This window comes from Condylura cristata, unplaced genomic scaffold (assembly GCF_000260355.1).
Source record: "Condylura cristata isolate star-nosed mole 26May11 unplaced genomic scaffold, ConCri1.0 scaffold00032, whole genome shotgun sequence".
Classification (NCBI taxonomy): domain Eukaryota; kingdom Metazoa; phylum Chordata; class Mammalia; order Eulipotyphla; family Talpidae; genus Condylura; species Condylura cristata.
In genome coordinates this window covers 7,844,149-7,865,324 of record NW_004567133.1, presented here as the reverse complement: position 1 = coordinate 7,865,324, position 21,176 = coordinate 7,844,149, and the positions used below count along the sequence as shown (strand labels likewise).

Here is a 21,176-nt window from a genome sequence, read left to right as displayed (position 1 = left end):
GAGAATTTTCTTGGCTTTATCTTTACTTTAAAATGAAAAAACAGGAACCTCTAAATGATGTGAACTCACTGGTGCTGCCCAGTTGAAAGGGAGGACAGGAATGGCATCCAAAATGCATGGGTGAACAGGTAAAGGTAGTTTTTTTTTTTTTAAGATTTACTTATTTATGCATGCAAGATTGGTGTACAGGCCAGAGGTGCAGGAGTTGAGAGGATTCACCACAGTGGGGAGCAGAACAGGCAGATCTACTGAAATACACTGCTGAGGGGGGCAGCAGGCGAGACAGGAGTGGTCTGCTGAGCCATATGGGTCAGCGCCCTGGCTGGGGATCAAATTCATGTTGCAATAGCTGGCACTAGCTTGACAGCACTGTGTCTTTAACCGCTGCACTACCAGGGAGGCCCTGGTGTTTGTTTTTTGTAGGAGAGAATAATGAGGAAAAAAAGATGAATCTGAGACAGAAAAACCTGTAAATTTGGGATTAATTGAAGGAAGAATTCCCTATCTGTTAAATTTCCTATCTGTTAACTTTTATTTCCATAATGAAGTATAAAACAAGGTCATTTGTGAAAAAAGTGGAGATACGAAGCAGAATAGATTAAATGATCATTTTGGAAAGTATGAAAGAGCATCCTAAAGAAGGGTAGCCAGGCAAAGCAGAGTGACTGTTAAGAGCAGAGAGCATGTATTTAAAAATAGTGTCATCTTAAAAAAAAAAAAATAGTGTCATCTTCTCCACTAACATTTAAGCACTGCATTCAAGTTCCTGGAGGTGGTAGAGTGCAGGTAGGTTAAACTTTTGCTCGGCAAATTCCAGAAAAGGGTAATAATGTTGAAGGGTTTGCCACAGAATACGATCTGCACCGGAATGGAATGGAACCAGGAAGGAATGTCAGCGGGTAGTAGGTGGTAGGATGAATGGAACAGAAGCTACAATGAGGTGTAAGTTTGTTCTTGGGGAGAGTGCAGCACCATTGTTATCTGGCATCTTTAGTGGAATCGGCATCACCTGGGAGCTTGTTCAAAATGCAGATAAGAGGCCTACCTCAGATGCTCTGAATTCAAATCTGTGTTCTAACAAGAGCTCCAGGCGATCTTTCAATGCCCATAGAAGATTGAGAATTACTGGTCTAGATTGTCTTGTGGGGAGAAAACGGTGCTCTTTCTGATAAGGTGAGAGGCTCGTGAATCCCTAAATATCACATTCATTTATTTTTTCATTTCAAAAGAGATCTTGATTTAGCAAAAGTATCCTCTTTTGTCCTGTTTTAAATTTTACTTTCTATTAATTTTATCACATATATTTGCATCCCAAGGAACACATTGTTTTCTGATTTTTTGAGTTATATCCAAATGGAATCATACCACAGATAATCTCCTGTGACATTTATTTCGCTCAACATTTATTTTTGAGATATATCTATGTTGGATATGAAGTGATCATTCATTTGTTTTCCTTGCTCAATAGTGACCCACCACGAGAATGTGCTACTGTGTCCACTCAGCTATTGATGGGTACTTGGGTCCCTGCTCCTAGTTGGGGTATATTACACTTGATACAGTTGTGAATATTCTTCATGCCTTGTGTCCTCGTACAAGAATTTCTCTGGCCTGTCTAACGAGACGCTCTTGGATCAATGTCTGGATCATGGAATATGAACAAGTTTATAAGATAATGCCAATTGTTTTCTGTATGTTGACTTTGTTCCTTTCCAGTTCTTACACCCTTTAATTTTTTTTTCTTGTTTAACCAGCTAAATCTTCAAATATAACATAATAGGATGGTGAAAGCAATTATCCTTGTTTCATTTTATCTCAGAGGGAAAGCACTCCACATTACACAATTAGGTAACATGTTTCTGAAGGGTTTTTATTAGAGTTTTGGTTTTTATTAGATTAAGACGATTCCTCTCCATTTCTCCTTTGCTCAGAGGTTTGTTTTATTTAAACCTCAAATGATTTCTGAATGTTATCAAATATTTTTCTGTGTCTTTTGAGATAATGAAATGATTTCCCCACTTTCTTATTGGAGTGTAGTGAATTATATATTGATTCATTTTTACTTTATCAGCATTATCGAGATCTTATTGACATATAACATATGAAAGTTTAAGGTGATCATTTGATACAATATATATTGTCAAGTGTGACCAAAATAAGGTTAGTTAACACATTGCTCACATTATTACCTTTTTCTGTGTGTGGTGATAGCACTTATGAACTTATGATTTATTCTCTTTATGCTTGATACGGCATGTTAATTACAGTTACTGTGCTGCAATTGAGATCTCCAGAACTTATTCATCTGATAGCTGGAAGTTTGTACCCCTGGCAACCACCATTCCATCTCTATTCCTATAAGTTCAGATTTTTTAGATTCTACTTACAATTGAGAACATACTGTATTCAATTTTGTTCAGTCTTTTGTGTGTGTGTGTGTTCATACTGTTGTCACAAAAGGTAAGACTTTCTTAGTTATGACTCAACAATATCCCTCTGTGTGCTTGTGCAGATGGTTTCTTACCATTCAGCTGTCAATGGTCACATGTTTTCATGTCTTGGGGCTGTGAATAATGCTTCAATGAGTACCAGGTTGCAGCTATCCCACTGAGATAGGAATTCCTCCTATTGGATATATAACTACAAGTGGGATTGCTACATCACAGGGAAGCTGCATTTCTAATATTTTGAGAAACATTCCCTGTTTTTGTTTTTTGTTTGTGTGTGTGTGGTAGGTGAACCAATTTATATTTCAACAACAGTATACAAGGGGATTCCTTTTCTTCACAGGTTCAGAAACACTTGTTGCCTCTTGTCTTTTTGATAATAACTATCCTAAACACATATGAGGTAATATCTTATTGGGATTTTGATTTATATTTCTTTGATAATTAGTGATGTTAAGCATCTTTTGGTGTCCTTTGATCATCTTTTCAGATGTTCATGTCCTCTGCCCATTTTTCATCAGATTCTCTTCATTTTTTTAAATAACAATTTATTCTTACACCATTTTGTACATTTTTTTTATCTCAATTGTAATCCCCATGTGTTTCCCATCACTGAGTCACCCGTGTGCCATCACCATAGTCCTGTGCACTTCCTTCCCCACCCCCCATTTTTTATCCCATTCCCCACTCCACAGATTCTCTTCATTTTTAAAAAAGGTTTATTTATGCATACAGAACTGGGGTACATGCCTGAGGATCAGGGGTGGTGAGAGTAGTCACCAGAGCCAGAGTAGGGAGCAGAACAGGCAGATTGACAAAGTACACTGCTGAGAGGAGCAGTGGGTGAGATAGGAGAGGTCTGCTGCACCATGTGGGTCACCTCCAGGACCAGGAATTGAACTCGCACTAACACAGCTGCAGTCAGCTTTAGTGTGCTGCATTTCAACCCATTGTGCCACCAGGGAGGGCCCAGATGCTCTTTTTAAATTGAGTTGACTTTCTTATGTATTGTGGATATTAACTCCTTGTCAGATAGATGGTTTGCTAATATCATCTCCCAGTCCATAGGCTGCCTTTGTTTGTGCAGAGATTTTTTTTAGTTTGATGTCATCCTACTTGTTGATTTTTTTTGCTTGAGTTACTTATACTTTTGTTGTCACACTTAAGAAAATGTTGCTGGGACCAAAGACAAGGAACTTTCCCCCTATTCTTCTTCCCAGTAGTTTTACGGTTTCAGATCTCATAATTAAGTCTTTAATACATGTCTAGATGATGTGTGCTATAAGGTAGGAGTCCAAATCACTCTTTTGCACATGAATGTGCTGTTTCCCCAACACCATTTATGATAGAAAGGATCTTTTCCTCACTGAGTATTCTAGTCCCTTCTCAATTATTAGTTGACCATAGAGGTGTGGGCTTATTTCCAGGTTCTTAATTTTGTTCATTTGGGCTATGTGTTTGTCTTTATGCTGATACTATACAGTTTTATTTGATATCTTTATAATAGAGTTTGAAATCAGGAAGCATTTTATCTTCAGCTTTGTTCTTCCTGCTCAGGATTGCTTTGGCTATTCAGTCATTTGTGGTTCCTTGCAAATTTTAGGATTATATTTCTGTTTCTCTAGAATCTGGAATTTTGATAGGGATTACATTGAATATAGATGACTTTGATGTGTATGGGCATTTTCACAATATTTATTCTTTTGATCGTGAACCCGGGGTATCTTTCCATCTTTTGTGTCTCCAATTTCTTTCATCAATGTTTTGTAATTTTCAGTATACAAATGTTTCACCTTCTTTATTTTACTTTCAGGTATTTTTTATTGTTATTCTATTTGATGCTACTGTAAATAGAATTGTTTTCTTTACAAATTTATTTTTCAAACTGTTTGTTGTTAGTGCATGGACATACAACTGACTTCTATAGGTATTTTCTGTAACCTGAAACTTTTCTTAATTCATTTTATTCATCCTTGTTTTTTTTTTTTTTTGGTGGAATCTTTAGAATTTTCTCTATATAACATACTATCATCTCCAAACAAAGACATCTCTACTACTTTCTTTCTGATTTGGATGTCTTTAATTTTATTTTTCTTGGCTAATTACTCTGGCTAGGACTCCAATACTATAGTGAATAAAAGTGGCAAGAATGGAAACTTTGTCTTGTTCCTGTTTTTAGCCTGCCCTTCCAGATATTCAGGGACCCATTTGGGGTGTCCATGGGTGGGTGTAGGCTATTGGAGTCCTTCGGTGACAGGTCTGGTGTCTGGGTCAGCAGGTAGTCAGGCTTCTTGCTTGGGTACCTGAAACCAACTTAGCACCTGCATCTGTGAAAGACCTGGAGCCTGGATTCACTGAGTCTTTAAGGGTTTTGTGTAGTAAGTGGAGCCAGGACTGACTTCTAGAAGTCAGAATCTTTGTATGCACCATGAGGCTATTTTCCTCTTGTTTTGTTTTTTTTTTAAGATTTATTTATTTATGCATACAGAACTGGAGTACAGGCCAGAGGTGCAGGAGGTGAGAAGATTCACCAGAGACAGAGTAGAGAACAGGACAGATTGATGAACTACACTGCAGAGGGGAGCAGTGGGCAGGTCAAGAGAGGTCTGCCACACCATGTGGATCACCCCACTGGCCAGAGATCGAACTCGTGCTGCAGTGGCTGTGATAGCTTCATAGTATTACACTTTAACCCATTGCATCACCTGGGAGAGTCCCTTCTCTTCTAGTCTTTCATGTATGCCTGTTGAAAAGATGAAAATGATGATACCCCCAGGTGAGGAAGGCAGTTGATTCCGTCTGTGTTTTTGCAAGGCTTTGAGTCAGCTGCTCTCTTCAGGAATAATTATGAAAGCATGTATTGAGCAGTTTCCACATGCCAGGCATTAAGCTAAGTATTTTGCCTACTCTAGATCCCATTCTTAGAATAGTGCCCTATTTTTAATAGGCCCTCAGTAACTTTGATAAAAATCAAATGACTCCAGGGCCCTCCCTGGTGGCGCAGCGGGTTAAAGCACAGCACTGAGAAGCTTAAGCCATTTTCGCATGAGTTCGATTCCTGCCTGCCCCGGAGGAGATCCACATGGCGAGGCAGACCTCTCCTGACCCACCCGCTGCTCCCCTCAGCAGTGTACTTCGTCGATCTGCCTGTTCTGCTCCCCGCTCTGTCTCTGGTGAATCCTCTCACCCTCCGCATCTCTGGCCTGTACTCCAATTCTATATGAATAAATAAATAAATCTTTAAAAAAAAAAATCAAATGACTCCAATCCCCAACTTCATGATGAAAGTATAATTATGACTTCTCTTTTACTGGCGAGGCAACTGAGTTCCAAGTGGTTAGATAACTTGTGAGTGATCTAAAAACTCTAAGTCTTCAATAGTGGTATAAGATAGCCCAAAAGAGGATTTACTGGGTGAAGTAGAAAAAGAATGGAACTTCCATTTATATTTATTCTTCATGTCATTCTTTTCTTGTTTCCATTTCATGAATGTTTTGTAAGACATGGAATGTTGCTGTCATAGTTCACATCACGCTTGAGCTATAAAGAAACACCAACTTTGTGGAAGCACAGCACAGGCTCCCACTTACTGGTGAACTAAGTGTTTTAATGAGATGAGACCATTGCTTTAAACCACGATCTCTACTCTCTCCTCTGAGAGAAATAACTGATTCACTTACAGTTTTCTTAATGGGCAGCAGACCTAATGCTACATCCTTGCCATTGTGATAGAGTTGTATTTTCTAAGCATCCATAAAGCATTATCTCCACAGTATCATGGAGATAGTAAATTCTGTAACTTTACTTATTATCATGGGTCTCACTCTCAAAGAGTAAATTGGAGAGGATAAAATAGAGAATATATTCTCTTTGCCTCATGAAGTTAACTAGTTGCTATTATGCCTGCAATAAGAATTAATTCTGTTCTCCCATTGCAATGAGAATAACATTTTAAGGTAAGGAATTGCCTATTCATTGAGGCATAAGTCAATAAATGGAGTCAACTAATGATAGACCAGGGAACAATCAGATACAATGTAGTAAATTATGTTCTGTCATATTGTAATTCTTAATAACTCAGCTGTCACTCTAGACATTTTGGCTTCTTTCTCTGGAGGATGGAAAGAAATAAAATTTAGGCTGATATTGCAGACAAGGTAAAAATCCTTGCATGTGGGAGGAAGGAGAGACTTTATAGAATAGATTCTTAAATTTGGTGCTGAAGGTGAGTGAAAGTTCACTAAGATGGCAAGGGGAGAAACAACATTCCAGACAGAAGAAATAAAATGGGCACAGATATAGATGGAAGGTCAGTTCACTGGGACACAGAAGGTAGAGGTTGTGTAGGTTTGAGATAGTGCAGGCAGGGAAGGCCATAGAGTTGGTGGGGCATGAAGGAAGGCAAATAATGCAGACATTAAGAGTAAGACCAACCTGGGGTCAGATTCCTGCTTGGCCTCGTGCTACCTCTGCAAACTTGAGCAAGTACACTGTAACATTCTTAATACCCTATCTGTAAATTAGGAACGACACCACTGTACCTAATGTTATTGTGAGTTTGAAATGAGGGTCTGTTAGAGATGCTTAGAGTGGTGCCTAATCACATGATAACACCCAGAGCTTATCTAATAGAAGTGTTCTTACACTAACCAAGCAACTAGCTTATGGGATTTATTAGCTGTCACCATGTCACAGAGTTCAGGTTTTATCTTTTAAGCCAGCATTTCTAAAATGCAACCAAGTTGTCTGTTAAACAGACAACTAAACATGGTTTTCAAATAGTTGGAAATCTTCAGTGCCATCGTATATGCATAATAATTTTATAATTTTTTCTTTTCTATTATTTCTTTTATTTTTAAAAAAATATTTATTTTGCATCAGCCTTCATTTTTGTACTGTGTATGATTTCCCCATGAAATTCCCACCACCAATTCAACCACGCATCATTACCATAGTGCCTTGTGTTCTTCCTACCCCTGGTTGATCCTTCTCTCTCTTCCTCCCCTACAGAATGTCTCTGATCTATAAGAATTTTATAAATTTGAAATGGTAGAAAGATGACCCACTGCCCTTGTGTTCTCAATGGTGATTCAAGCATGCAGATGGCTCAGACTGGGTGGACTCTTCACAAGGTGTACTTAAAATTCTGTTACGAGGCTATAATTTGTTGTAACAATACATTTGCATATTATTGCTTATACGCGTACAATTTGCATATTTTGTTGTTACTATTATGTTGTGTTATGGTGCCGACCAACAAAAATAGATTAGTGACTAAAAAGTGGTTCATTGAAGTGTAAAAGCAATGATAAAAATAGTAATACAAACATAACAGCGCAGCAGCATAATTAGTGAACAGGACTTCAGGATCTGTTGGGACAGGAGCATCTGTGAATGTGATGATTTCACTCAAGCAGCTGAAAGGGAAAGTGTGAATGGAAAGTGTGGCTATGAATATCTAAAAACTGGGTTTGACTGAATGAGGCTGCACTCCTCTCCAGTCTCTAATGTATACTGAGAGCTCTGCTTGTGCTAAGACCTGTAATTTCCACAATGGAACACCCATTTTCATCCTCCCATCGTTTTCCCTGGCCTGGGAGAAGAATAATATTTGGTTATTCTTTATGATGTTGATTAATTTTATGTCTAAATGCTCTGAGGCTAAAAGAGCAATAAAAACAGGTGCAAGTCATGTTATTAAAGGGAAGGCGAAGGGGCACCCAAGACCCCTAAACCTGCCTGCTCTAAATAGGTTCTGCCAGCTACTGCATTAAGGTAAAACACTCTGGTGCCTAAAACCTTCCATGGAAAGGAGCTTTAATACAGATAGTGTGCAACAAAGGGAAGAAAAAGAATATAGTTCAAAATAGTTTTCACCTAAGCACAAAAATCACCCATCCCTCATGGGTGAAAGCTCAGCCAATAGGATTGGCCCAAAAGCTTGCAATAAGTCCAACAAAGGAAAATTCAATGTCTCAGGATCAATTGCTCCGATACTACAAAACAAGGACAAATCCTATCAGTTAAATAGGAATTTACTGATCTCATGAAACTAGACCAACTGCATGGTTCTTTCTAGCTTGGCCAAGACTCACTCAGGTGTCCGTGATAAGATGTGAGCAGGAGGCCCTCCCTCGAGGCACAACAGGTTAAGACACAGCACTACAAAGCTGGCTGCAGCCGCTTGGGTGCGAGTTCCATCTCTGCCTGGGAGGTGACCACATGGCGCGGCAGACCTCTCCTGTCTCCCCACTGCTCCCCTCAGCAGTGTGCGTTGTCGATCCGCCTGTTCTCTGGCGAATCCTCTCACCACCCCTACACCTCTGACCTGTACCCCAATTCTGTATGCATAAATAAACAAATCTTAAAAAAAAAAAAAGATGTGAGCCTGCTCACATCATTTATGGAGCTCAGTACAAAATAAAAGTGGAGGGTAACAAGTATAAAGACTTCTAAGCCAATGACAGTAGAACATACCCAGGCATGGGCCTTTCTTAGCACAGGGTCCTGTGGGGGTGTAAAAGCCACATGGCCATGGAGCCAGCCCAGCCTGGGAGTCATGCAGGCAGTTCTGCCATTCTCAACTGGGTTCTTTCTTATGTCTGGGTATTGGCTGGCTCTGGGATAAAACCTAGCTAGAAAAATGGATAACTGGGGTAACTCAGCCCTAACCATTGGTTCCTCATGTTCTGGTGGCAAAGGCTGAGGATAAGAACAAGCAAGCCCAAATATACAAACTTTTTAGGTCTGCTTGTGTTACCTTCATACCAACCCACTGGGCAGCAGGTGTGACATATGGCAAAGGTCAAGAATACAAGGAGGGGTGAAGAGCTGGGGCTCTTTCTGCAACCTACCTCACTGACAGCTCAACATCATTGTTTAACAGTGGTTAAACTGCCCATTGCTTTACTTACTAAGAACAGTTGTGCATCCTGATCTTAAGTGTTGTAGAAGTAATGAAAAGTGCTAACAGGATCAAATCTCAGTCACTGAACATATGTCTCTCCTGCATTTTTTTGTGAAGAAATGGTGGCAAATACTAAAACTGCCTTCCCACACAGAAGTGTGCTGGCTGTCCATGGGGAACATACTCCAGGAATTGTCAAAATGAGAGAAGAGATAACATTTCTTTATAATGCTAATAATGCCTTGAAATCATAAATCTACTGTCTGTTGTCATTATAAGTGTTATGAGGAAATGTTATCTCTGTGATTTTAAGTGGTGTGTCAACATGCTGTGGTCAATGGCTTGAAAACCTTGAACTTCTCCTTTCAGACCCAGCTTAATACAGTATTCAGTGCCAAGGATAAGATATCAGGAAATTGGTCTGTGATGCCGAAAGCTTCATTGGCAAACATCACCCCTTGTCTCTTTTCTGGAGAAGGAAATTAAGGACATATTATTGTGTGTATTTAAACCCATACACATTGCCAGAAAACATGAAGAAATTCTTTCCAGAGCTGAATCAAAACAAAATACATTAGAAATCCACCGGTAGCTACCTCCCAAGTTAAAACATCCAATGTCTTTAAATGGGATATGTTTTTTGATTAGTTGCCTGCAACTCTGCTCTTTAAAAAAAAAAAAAAAAAAACTTTACTTGTTTATAGATATATGTCCAGACCAAATATTCAAAAACATCTGTCAGAATCACCAAACATTTACTGCTTGGTCTAATGGCTCACAACACTTAGTGCTTTCGAATTTAATAGAATAAAAATAAGTTAATCCAGGTACACATATGTTTATAATAAAAATAATATCTACACATACACACATGCAAAATATACTTTAGTGAATGACTGCAAACACACAGCCCTTTTGCTGTTTTGATTATTTCTCACCATCCTGCTGTTGCTATTTCAATTCTTGTTAGCCAAATCCTCCAGAATCTGAGTATATTCATTTTTTTTTAAGATTTATTTATTCAGACAGACCTGGGGTACAAGCCAGAGGTACAGGGGCGGTGAGAGGCTTCACCAGAGACAGAGTGGGGAGTAGAACAAGCAGATCGATGAGATACACTCCTGAGCAGTGAGCAGGTCAGGAGAGGTCTGTCACACCATGTGGGGCGGGGATTGAACTCACACTGAAGTGGCTGCGGCTAGCTTACAGTGCTGCGCTTTAATCCGCTGTGCCACCAGGAAGGGCCTATTCATTCTTTTTATGGGATTCCTATACTGCTCTAACCAAACTTCTGTTATTTGCTATCCAATATTCAGATACTACCACATATTATACTGTATCTCTTGCTACATGAACTTGACTTCCAAACAAACTCAGGAGATAAATAGAACTGGATAAGGAGTATTTACCTGAATAGTATTAATTTTTAATTATTTGTTTTAATTTTTTAACTTAAAAGGTGATGATATACCTAAAATTGGAGGTTTACATATGTTCCCATACATGGTTATTTTCAAGAACCAAACAGAAAAGAAACACTAGTTTGCTTTAGGTGATGGGAAAGCCAATGAAAGTGCAAAGATTTTTAAACAAGGAAAGATGCGGTCAGACTCACATTATCATGAGGTTAAACAGAGAGTACTCTGGTGCTGGGGAAGAAGACGGTGCATAAAACTATGTTTTAATCAGTCCAACTTTGTTTTAATCTTTCTGCAAATTCCATACTTCCCAAATACCAGTCACTGTATTTTGATACAAATTTGGGGATACAAAGATGAAAAGACTGTTATGGACTTGCTTGTCACAGCCTAGCCTAGTGGAAGTAATTCAAACAAATTACCCAAGTGATTCAATTATGACTGTATTAAGTGCTGATGAAGAATGAGGAGTGGACCCGAGATGGAAATAGCTGCCTGGAGACAAGAGAGGAAGAAATTAAATGATGATTCCTGGTTCTTAGGAGGGTTACTGACAAAGAATTCAAGAGCAGGAGAGGATTTGCAGACTTTTGATAGTGATTTTTGAAACAGGATGAACTTAATGCCTCTCAGATATGCTCCAGATACACTCCAGAAAGCAGCTGTGTATCTAAATGTGGAGAGAGAAATCTGAGCTGCAGAAACATTTGGGACTCTAGGATGGACTGTGGGTTTTGATTTAGCTTGTTCACTGTCCTTAACAGCTCCTTCAGCTACAGTCAAGGCCACAGGCAACTGTTTCTGAAGAGCAGGATCTTTGTTTCAACCAGTTTCTTTCTCTTAACCTCCACTTTGAACCTACTCACTTTAGTTTTTGTTTTCTAGCACCTTAAATCTGTATTTCTATTAGGGATTTTTTTTTCTTTTTGAAAATTCTATTTATATTACCAAATTCTATTTATATTACTCTGTTAAAAGCTGGTTTTTGCTTGAGTTCCAGCTTTCCCCCACATTCTCAACCCATGTAGTATTGGATCCATGCCAACTTTGATTGTTCCCACCAATGCATGTGACATAAATTTAGCCAGTAGACGTCTCCTGGTGATAGTGGTAGGCTCAAGAATAAGCATATGAACACAGTAGGAAAAAAAAGAAAGAGATACATGAAAATTGTTGCTGAGACTTCTGGCTTATACTCAAGAATTTTTTTCCTCTTAATGCAAATCTAAAAGGACCTAGGGACAATATTTCCTGCAGATATCTTATGATCAGAAGGAATGTGAGAACATAACCAATAGCAAGGTAGGAAATTTGAGAAATGAAGAAAACTTGGATCTTGATTTAATTTGAGTTCTGTCTTTTTGGGGGGGATTTTATCCATTAATAACTGTGGTTATTGCCTTCTCATTGAATTTATGTTTATTTATTTTAGACTAGTACGGTGGCTCTCAGGCATGTCTCTCATCCCACCTCAGAGACTAATTTATTTGGTTGGGGATGTAGACCCCAGTAATTCTAAAGCCCACCCCAGATTATTCTGATGTGCAGCTAAGTTTGAGAGCCACAAGCCTAGTAGTCTTTATTTTTGTTTGGTTTGTAAATTTTTAAAAAAATTATTTATGTATGTATACAGAAATGCGGTACAAATAGTGCTGTGCTTTAACCCATTGCACCACCAGGGAGGGCTCTGGTTTGTAAATTTTTTATTGAAAAGCACCATTTCTAAAGAAATACAGCACACAGGGAAAAAAGCAAAGAAAAAAAGAGCACAAAAGAAACAAAGCTTAAAATATTTGCATTGACACTGGGCTGTGGTGATGGCACATGAGTGAATTGGTGGTGGGAAGTCCATGGGGATTACAACTGAGATTAAAAGATGCACAGAATGTGAAAAAATAAAATGTATAATTAAAAAAATATATTTTTACTCAGAAATGAAATATTACCAAAACCCCAGAAGCCTCCTGTGTGGCCCAACCTAACCTATCTTAAATCCCATAACAGACTTACTTTGTTCCTACAGCCTCCTCTGACACCACTCAAGTCATAACCCACTTGCAGGCCTTTCCCTGCTCCAACTCCAATGCTAAGATCTCATGAAATTCTAGCTCCAGGTTTGAATTTTTTTCATACTATCCATGTCCATATCTATTTATATATAGCCACAAATTTTACTAGTTGTTTGAGACACTGTTTTTTCTATCCATGCATTCTTTTCTTTAGAATGTGTGGTTGTGGAAACTGAAATGTCAGTCGAAATGAGAATCCTTTTCTCCCTTTACAAGGGCTAAGGGGGTCTATGCTGCCTGCCCTGGCAGCTTAGTTTCTACAGGTGGATCTCTAGAACCTTCTCAGTTGCTAAATAATACCTGAGGCTCTGCTTACTTGCTCCTGCAGTCCTGCCATAGTAATAGGGTGGCCTGCTTTGGAGAACTACCCCGGGCTGTGTGGGGGACAGTGGGACAGCCTCTCCTCTACCTCCCCCACCAGGCTCTGCTCCCCATCCAAGTCAGACATCAAGTTCTCTGGGAAAATTATGTATTTTTTTGTACAAAATGTAGTCCTGGGGTCTTGACCCTGGGAACCTAGCAAGCGCCAGGCAGAAGGGGACGTCTGACCTAGCCCAGCTAAGGGCAGAGTGTCATTTAATTACCTTCAAAGCTGTCCTGGGGGACTTCTATCACGCTTCAAATTTATTTACTTGAATCTTGGATTTCCCTGAGGCTTCCCTGGGAAGAACTGCCTTCCCTCAGGAGTGCTCAGTGCTAAGTTTCTCTCTACTGGTTTTGCTATAGATTTGAATGCCTTTCTGGTCTGTTTTATGGGTGTTCTCACCAGTTTCTGATTTTTCTGATGGGACTTTTTCTTATTTATTTCCCCCAAGTGTGGATTAATACCCAAGTTTTGCATGTGTGTATATATATATATATATATTTTTTTTTTTTCTGTTATTGGAGTGGAATTCGGAGAAAGCATGGGAGGTAGACATTCATATTGAGAAAATGGTTAAGACTGGCAAGAGATGCTGTCTCACAAGGAACCTCCTTATTAGCATGACCAGGTCTTTGGCACAGAATTATTTGTAGTTTCTTGTATTTCAACTAATACTCAACTCACTAAAGGTGTAAATCTAAACACCTAATTTTCACTAAGCCTTAAGCATACAAGTCCCAGATCTTGCTATTATGTGTGTAAGTTGAATGGATCTTATCTAAAGTTACTAATTTTCATTCATTTTTATGTCAACACTGAAGTAGCTTGTAAATTTGACATAGCAAAATTCTCCTAGAGATTTAACATCATTTATAAATTTGATTGATTACATTCCCTTAACTTGGGCCTTTTTAACTACAATTGCAAATCTGATTCTCATAATTGCTTCAACCATCTGACAAAGCAGACTTATAAATGTAGCAGACAGAATTGCTAGGCACTTAAAAACATTGCTTACAGACCTTATACATCTGAAATTATTTACTAATCCAGAAGTTTTTCAACATTCCTTTTCAATCTAAGTCAATCAAATCCTCTTAAATATTTTTTACATAAAGTCACAAATCTTCTATCAATCAAACGTTCTCATCCCAACTTTCTGCCCACTCCACCTGTTTGTATGCTGGCTACTGACAGCAGCAGGAGGAAAACCATATGTTGTTATGCTTATTGATGTTTCTTTTAAAAAAGAATCATCATTAATTGTGGTAAAATGCACATTGTTTACCATCTCAACCATTTTCAATATCCCACATAACTTTTCCCAATTTGTCTTCAATGGATTTCAGTGGATGATCACATTGTGTAATTGTGAATACTGAAAACAATTAGAAAAGTGTGATTTTTCTTTCCGCTGCCAGTCTCGCAACCTGCTGACCCCTGGGCCCACTAAATCTGCCCTCTGGTCATCGTGTCCCTGGTCCTCCACAGGCCGGTCTCTCCATCTGGGACTTGTGTCCTGTTCTTCTCATTCCCTTCCTTTCCTCATCGTCTTTCAAAGTGCTGTCCACAGTTAGTTTCCCCACCACCTGACCTCATATTTCCCCATTCTCTCTTCAAGTCAATCCACGGCTACCCACACCAGGTGGCCACCCAATGTCCAGCTACAATGGCCACCTTGCAGGGTCTGGAGCACACCTAGCTCCAATCATTTTGTTCCCTCTCATGCCTGGAATGCTCTGCTTCTGTGTGCCTGGCTCCTTCCTTCCTTTTAGATCTCAGCTCAAGTAGCTCCTCAGAGATCCCTTCCACGTCAGGTGTACCCCCTGTCACATCTATCACCTCAATCAGGTTTATTTTCCTCATAGACTCAATCACTAAAATAAATGATATGAGTTACATATTCATTTGTTCTCTGTGCCCTTCCCTGACAGAACTGAAGCTGCACCAAGGCAGAGCTTCATCTATCTTTTTCATCACTGTATCCCCAGTGCCTAGAATAATGTAAATCAAATGATGTAAGTCATTTGATTCATAAATTTAAGAAAATAAATACTCATTAGATATGTAAAATCCTGCAAAGTGTTTTACACATAACTCATATTTAAAAGTCACAAGTGATCACAAGGATGATAACAACCACCATCAAACCCAGTACACACGTGGCAATACCATGGTCTGATCTATTCATCCATTTGTTCTCACACTTCTTCACATTTGTCAAGTCACATCCCTACTAAGAGAGCAGCATTTTCAGCTCAGATCACCTGAGGTTACCAATTCAGGAACTTCAGTCAGAGATGGTCAGCTACAGCTAAGGTGGGGACCATCAGCCTCTGCCCTAGCGATCTCAAGCCTTCAGGTGGTCAGCTGTACTTGTCGAGCATAAATATCTGGCCTGTGTCTTTCCCTGGAAGGCAACATAATATTCACCACCTACACATTATTTCTGTTTCACATTTAGTCAATTGAAAAAAACTATTCTCCATAAAGGAAGATGTAAAAAAAAAATCTATTCTCCATACAAATATTCCTTTTTAAATGTGTAATATCCACCTCTCACCTAGAGTGTTTCACTCACTATTCATGGATTCTCTGACTTCTTTATGTTTTCCTAAATAGTGTCATCTGTTATTCCCTTCAATTTCATGTGCTGGTATTAGGGGAAACTATTACTTTGCATATTTATTTAACAAACTTCCAGAACTCTCTTATTTCTGATAGGTTTTACACGCTGTTTCTTGGTTTTATGAAAGGAGAGACAATTGTCTCCTTGTTTCTGATAGTTTGCTTTATTTTGTCTCCAGGATTTTGGTTTGTTTCTGCTTGAACTTCCAGAAAAACATCAAATCATAATAGTAGCTCACATCTGGTTTTATTTCTAACTTTGAAGAAACAGCTCTGGTGTTTTATTGTTAAGGATGATGTTGACTGTTGAGCTGAGTTTCTTTTATCATCCATTTCATAATGTATTACATATTTATTGGTCTGCAGCCAAGTGCATTGGGTTTGGCAATATGTAGGGCACTGATTGCCTTGGGGAAAGCAGTTTCCAGGGCGTGGTGCCAGCAAAAGCCAGATTGCAGCGGTTTGCAGAGAAACGTACTTTAGATCCTTCTTCAGTCTGTGCCAAGGATTTTCATCAGGAATGAACGCTGAATTCTTTGTTAATGTTTTCTCAGCATTTATGAGATGCACGATGTAGTGTTGTTTTCTATTTGACCTATTGGGAGGATTTAGAAAATGAATATATTTTCATTCATTCATGCAAGAAATATTGGAGTACCTACTCAGTGCCTTCTTTTGTTATAGCATGAAATGTGTGATTTTTCCAAAATATCAAAGGGTGTTATGATTTTTTTAGTATCAATTTGTAAATGTGAAACATTTTTTATAATACTAGAAGAGTTCCTTTTGTTATGGAGGTTATTTTTCAGTTTTTGATGGCTAAACCAAAGGGTCTTCCATTGAGAGTTCAAAAGATGGGACAACGTCTAGAGCCAAGAAATTCACAGCCAATTTTTCAGTATCCTAAGGGATAGTCTCTGTTGATAGCTATTTCTAGATCTTTTTCTTTTTCAATTTTTTTTTCTTTTTTTTCTTTTTTCTTTTTTCTTTTCTTTTTCAATTTTAATAAAATTTTAAAGTTCATTTGCAAGTATTTGATGGAGGATCTTCTCGTCCATATGCCTGGCTGAGGTACAGATGTCACAGTAGGAGAGACACACCTGGCTCCACATTGGGTTGGCCTCTCCTGCTAAATGACACTTTGTTGTAGCTCCTGACCCATCTGTTCTCCCTGGGCGACATGGCCTCCCCTCTGGCTGTGGGCGCCTGGGGGTGACATGAAGAATTAGCTGAAGTTCATTTGTTGAGAACATATTTCCTGAACACCGATCTGATGCCTTGGAATTTACACACCAGGAAATGTGCAAGTCATAAGCAAAGTAAATAAATCGTATAGTGTGTTATATGGCAGTAAGAAGCAATGGAGAAAAAGTAAAGATGGGGGATGGGAAATGCTGTTGGGAGAGAGGGAGCTATGCTTGTTGTGGGAAGGAAGGCCGCATCCGGGAGGTAAGGACATTGCAGAGAGAGAATCCAGACAGCAATGAGAATGAATGTCATGTTAAGCAAGGTGAGGCCCATGAGAGTGCATCTTTGGGATTCCGTTTCTGCAGAACAGACAGCCCTGATCAGGGGCACAGGGAGCAGTTGCTGTGGAGTGAGTGTCTGGAAGGGAGCAGAGGGGATGCTGGTGACCTGTTACTTACTCCACGTGCTGCTAACATGCATGTGTTCAGCTTACGAAAATTCATCAGACTGAACATTTAGAATGTGTGCATTTTCTAGGTGAACATCATATGCCTATAGTTTCCTCTTTTTAAATTAACAATTTGCTATTTTAGGGTAGATGGCACAACTTCCAGAAGGACCCTTCCTGAAATCTGCTGCCTCGTCTTAGTTCCAAAATGCCTGGCACAATGAAGGCATTCATTATATGTGTGTGTGTGTGTGTGTGTGAAGGAATCAGTGAATGATTAAAAAATGCATTTCTCTACTTTCTGAATGGGTTTACATTTAGTGTACCTTATCCCATGGTGGGGAAACCAAGACAATATAGATTTTTTTTAAAAGATTTATTTATTTGTACATACAGAACTGGGGTACAGGCCAGAGGCTCAGGGGTGGTGAGAGGCCTCACCAGAGGCAGAGTGGGGAGCAGAACAGGCAGATCAACGAAGTACACTGCTGAGGGGAGCAGCGGGCGGGTCAGGAGAGGTCTGCCACGCCATGTAGTCACCTCCCAGGCAGGTGGGAATCAAACTCATGTGGAAGTGGCTTTAGCTTCTCAGTGCAGTGCTTTAACCCGCTGCGCCACCAGGGAGGACCACAATATAGATTTTTTAAAGGACTTACTTATTTATGTATACAGAACTGGGGTACAGGGCAGAGATGCAGGGGGTGAAAGGATTCACCAGAGACAGAGTGGGGAGAAGAATAGGCAGATTGACAAAGTGCACTGCTGAGGGGAGCAGCGGGCAGGTCAGGAGAGTTTTACTGTGCCATGTGGGTCAGCTCCAGGGTGGGGGATCAAACTCGTACTGGTGGCTGCAGTTGGCTTACAATGCTGCACCTTAATCCGCTGCCCTCCCAGGGGGGGCCCAATATAGATTTTTATAATCATACTCATGTTTTATAGAGATCATTCTTATTTCCCTCTACTTACATACAAAAATAATAAACCCATTCATCAAATAGTCAAACACTTTTAGGATTTAGAGTCAGAAGATCAAATACAGGGAGGAGGAAAAATGTGTAGGTTCTGATGGTGTTGGAAGCAGTCTCACTAATGTAGAGGCACCAGATAGCAGATGCAGTGATTAAGGAGAAATAGAATGTAAGGACCAAGAAACTGTCCATGAATGTTGACAAATATGTCCGGTTCTTTGATTTTGAAAGCTAGGAACTACATAGGGTGAACAATTTTTTTTGAGTGTTTGTCATAAAGGATGAAGAAGACTAGAGCATGTTTATATGCAAGGGAGGGAGATCAATAGACAGGAATAGTTTGGTTTATTTCTGCATTCAATCTTTTAGCCACTCATCTAGCCCACAACAATGTGCTAAGTACTTGTTGCTTCGTATCAGTTCCTCTTCTGAGAGCATAGTAGAACAGTGAATATTGGACCCAGTCTGTGCCCTTGTGCAGGGAAGAGAGAAATTGAAGACATGGATCCCAGAAAGAATGAGGGGTGAGTGGACTGGGTGTTGAGTCAAAGTAAAAGGGGGAACAATTGACACAAGAAAGCGGTATCTTTTCTTCCAATGAGATAACCTTCCTCATGCTGGGTAGATACAGATGTTGATAAAAAAGATGATTGCTGAGCTGATCAGCACAGTCCTCTCTGTCAGGTGTTTGGAAAAGCAGCAGTGGGCAGGTGAAGCTGGGTGGGGCCACGCTATTCCCTGCATTTTGCTGCTGGAGGAGCCCTGAGAGACAGCTAGTCCAGAAGCTACCAACCTTGCCTCATGAATCAAGCATTTGTGAAGGGTGACTCATGAAACCTGTTAATAAGGCTATGTAGAATTCTGCAGTCACCTCTGCGGGAGGATCATCAAGCCAGTGTAGAGGGATTATCTGTACAAAGTCAAAGTTTCCCACGAAAGACACTGAGGAGGAGATATCCCAGAGATGGCAGGCTTCCTAGCAAGTTTTCTTCCTGCATAGGTACAAAATTTTGTTTCTTTAGTTGAACATGAGCTGAAGTCATTGATTGTATTAAGGGGCTCTATGTAACAATCATTTTATAATTCAGCTTAATGAAAACTTCACAAAATTGTGAATGGCTAAGACCAGTGGTGAGACAAACATCTCCCATCTCATGCTTATTCTCACTATTAAAGCAATGAGTTGATGTTTTTCTTATGCCTTTTCTCTTTCCCTCTTTATATTCTAAAGGTGGGTACTTAAGTCCTCAATGGGTATCATTCTATTTCAGTCCAAAGACCAACCTGGCAAATTTTTTTCTTTATATTAATTTGTTGTTTGCATTAATAAAACACATCCAAATTTTCTGTCATTCCTTTGCCTTCAGATCAGTTTTTGTGGGGAAGGAAGGAATGAAACTAGTTAACACCCAGGAGTTGAACAGAGGTGTGTCTTGTAGGTGACGATACCTTACTGTGTTTGGGAGGGTGAAAGAATAACAGTAGAGAATCACTAATATAATGCAACCCCTTCATTTCTCAGGTGTGGAAACTGAGGCCCAGAGAGGCGATGTGATTTGCCTAAAATCATGCAACTAGTGGCAGAGCCAGGCCTAGAAGCCAGGTGTCCTGGCTCTCAAGACATTCCGCTGCCCGAGGAGTGGAACAGGTAGTATTGCTCACACTGGGGGCCCGTGGGTCAGTCCTTTCAGTCAAGAGCTGCCTGGGGTTCCAACAAAGGAAACCAGAGGAAACATCAACTTCACATTCTGAATTGAGTGACTCAGGGATGGAGTAAGAGCTGGGGAAGAGAAACAGGGTATGGTTTGAAACTTAACTCTCATGGGCCTGAGACAGGGGCCAAAGTACCATACCCCCAGCTGTGGGGCTGGACCTGTCTCCAGCTGTAATGTGTCCATCTCCAAATAGCTTGGTAGTGAGTCACCTTCATTGTGACATCATGGTCTACCCAGAGCAATTCAGTGTTAGAAAAATCAGTGGCCACTTCCAGAGGTCAAATGAGGGAATCCAGGAGAAGGAGGGGTCAGGAGGACCAGCTAAGAGACTTTTATCCAAGGGATCAATGAGAAAAGTTTGGCGGGGAGTGGGGTCATCCATCAAAGGGGTTAGTTGGTAAAGTTGGTCAGCCCTGGTAGTGGAAAAGGAGCCAGGAAATGAAATCCACATCAAAATGGGGAGGAAGAGAGAGTTCCCGCTTCCATTTATTCTCACTAACTGTTTACATTAAACAGGTCTTAAGGCCTGTGGATGTTAAAACAAAAACAACTGTTATACTAGTGAACTTTTATGTATATGTAAATGTGGATACTAGTCACTGCTGATGTGTATCAACCCCTGTGAGGAGTCAGAGTTGTGGTTTCTTTTTCATTTATTCCATAATTGTTTCTGGAGTACCTACTATGTACCACACACTGTTCTGGGCACTGTGAGTACTTTGATAAACTGAGCAAGCAAATATCCTTGCCACCGTAAAACTCATTCAGGGCTCTTTGTGGCTCTTATGGCTTCTTTCAGGACCCAACTCTGGGTCAGAGAGTAGGGGTCTGGGGGAAGTCAGGTATGTGCTAGCACATCGGAGGCACCCCAAGGGAGGACTCTAGCCCTCCCAGCTGAGGACGTTCAGGTCTGTAGGTGTAGCAAAGTGTCCATAGGAATTATCCATTCAGGTGAATAGTCCCATTCTAAGAGACCAGGCAGTCTTGTCACAACTAGTTTCAACCCAGGGAAGAAGCGATGGAA

General features: G+C 39.9%; 1 protein-coding gene across 1 annotated transcript in view; it reads left to right on the top strand.

Moving 5' to 3' along the window:
- The window catches only part of TNRC6A (trinucleotide repeat containing 6A), a 154,384-nt gene that overhangs the window by 2,275 nt on the left and 130,933 nt on the right, over nucleotides 1–21,176 (top strand). Inside the window, exon 2 of the mRNA XM_004692055.2 lies at nucleotides 19,960–20,085. Coding sequence (XP_004692112.2) covers nucleotides 20,006–20,085 — 80 coding nt within the window. The 5' untranslated portion in view covers nucleotides 19,960–20,005. The remainder of the gene's footprint in view (nucleotides 1–19,959; nucleotides 20,086–21,176) is intronic.